This window comes from Rhagoletis pomonella, unplaced genomic scaffold, assembly GCF_013731165.1.
Source record: "Rhagoletis pomonella isolate Grant_MI unplaced genomic scaffold, Rhpom_1.0 Rhpom_scaffold_25588, whole genome shotgun sequence".
Taxonomy (NCBI): domain Eukaryota; kingdom Metazoa; phylum Arthropoda; class Insecta; order Diptera; family Tephritidae; genus Rhagoletis; species Rhagoletis pomonella.
This window is the reverse complement of record NW_023484054.1, coordinates 1-1,576: the sequence shown is the minus strand read 5'-3', so window position 1 is coordinate 1,576 and position 1,576 is coordinate 1. Positions and strand designations below refer to the sequence as shown.

Below are 1,576 nucleotides of genomic sequence, written 5' to 3'. Positions count from 1 at the left end.
AATTGTCAAGATGAGAATTTAGCGGAATCATTAAAAATAATCCCAGTAAAGATTTGTACAAATGTGAAAGTTTGTGCATGAGGGAGTGTGCGAGCATGTATGTATGTTAACTCTTCACTCTTTAACGGCTGGACGTATTTTAATGAAATTTAACACACCGCTAGGCTATAATCTGGATTAGCACATAGGATATTTTCCAACTTTTTTAATAGGTGAAATTAATCATATATTAAGTTAAATGAAATATTGAGATAAAAACTATTTATTTCGAAAAAAATTTTGAGGAAGGTTGCCACCTGTTCAAAAAATTAAAATCTTTTTAAACAAGCTAAAACAAATATTTTGATACGAGTATCAAACGAGAGTTTTAAACCAGCTTTATTTCCAGAATATATTTTTGGAGAGGGGTGCCACCTTTTTAGAAATTCAAAATCAATTTAATTGACTAGTTAAATGAAACATTTTAATATGGGTTTGACACCCATAGAGAGTCGGTTTATAACGGCTAAAATATTTTTGAAGAGCCCTGTCACCAGGTTTAAAGTTTAATAAAAAAAAAACATTACAATAGGCGGGTCAGACGAAAGAAAAACGGAAAGGCTTTCCTCTAAAATATTTTTGATGAGGGTTGCCTTCTGTTCTAACAGTCAAATTAAAATAAGTTAATCGAAATAAAAAAAAATACTTACTTACATTATCCTCCCTTCATTTGTTTTCTTCCAGGCTCACCGTGGCACGTTGAAATCATGTCTACACCCGGTCTAACAGCACTGGGCGAATCGACACGCCTTGTACCCGCCAATACGCCGGCGGTTTTTGAGATACTGCCGCCTCCTGGACAAAGCCTAAGCAAGGGCGAGTGCGTGGCTACAGTTTTGACGCCAACTAAGTCCAAACTGAATGCCAGAGTCACCCACGAGGCGGCAAATGGTGCTGCTCGCATCGAATTCGTGCCCACCGAAGTGGGTACACACATCATTGAGGCATCGATTAATGGCACAAAAATTGCCGGTGGTCCACTAATAGCCAAGGTCTACGATGCCAGTTTAATACAAGTGACCGATGTGAATGGCGGTGTTGTCGGGCAACCGTGTCAATTCCGTGTCGATGCAAGCGCTGCTGGCGAAGGTCAGCTAGAGATATCGATTAATGAAGGCGAAGTACCAAATCACGTCCAGGTAGTAGGCGGTGGACGTTGTTTGGTCTCCTTCACACCCGAACAGGCCAAGTCACATTTGATCGATATAAAATTTAATGGTGAAACTGTACGCGGCTGTCCATTCGTATGCGCAGTCGCAGATACTTCGCGCGTCATGTTGAATCTTTCAAATCTTGAATTGATAACCGTAAATCGGCCGGCGTCGTTTCATATCACCGTAAGTGGTGGTGGTGCTGCTGAGCTGGCCGTTAGCGTACGCGGTCCGCAAGGCGAGCTGCCCGTACGCGTCACTGGCGATATACATGCCGGCTTCACAGCCGAATTCACGCCCACTACAGTTGGTGGTCATTCGATAAATGTTGAGTATAATGGCTTCCCTGTACAAGGTACGCCTTTCTTGGCGAAATCCTACGATGC

At 42.0% G+C, this 1,576-nt stretch overlaps 1 protein-coding gene across 1 annotated transcript; it reads left to right on the top strand.

The window, feature by feature from the left end:
* Positions 1-725: 725 nt before the first annotated feature.
* Positions 726-1,571, top strand: LOC118732707 (filamin-A-like; the record flags this gene model as incomplete). The annotated part of the gene is made up of 1 exon (XM_036461825.1): positions 726-1,571. A coding segment is annotated over exon 1 (825 nt), but the record flags the coding sequence as incomplete, so codon positions are not given.
* Between the last annotated feature and the right edge of the window lie 5 nt (positions 1,572-1,576).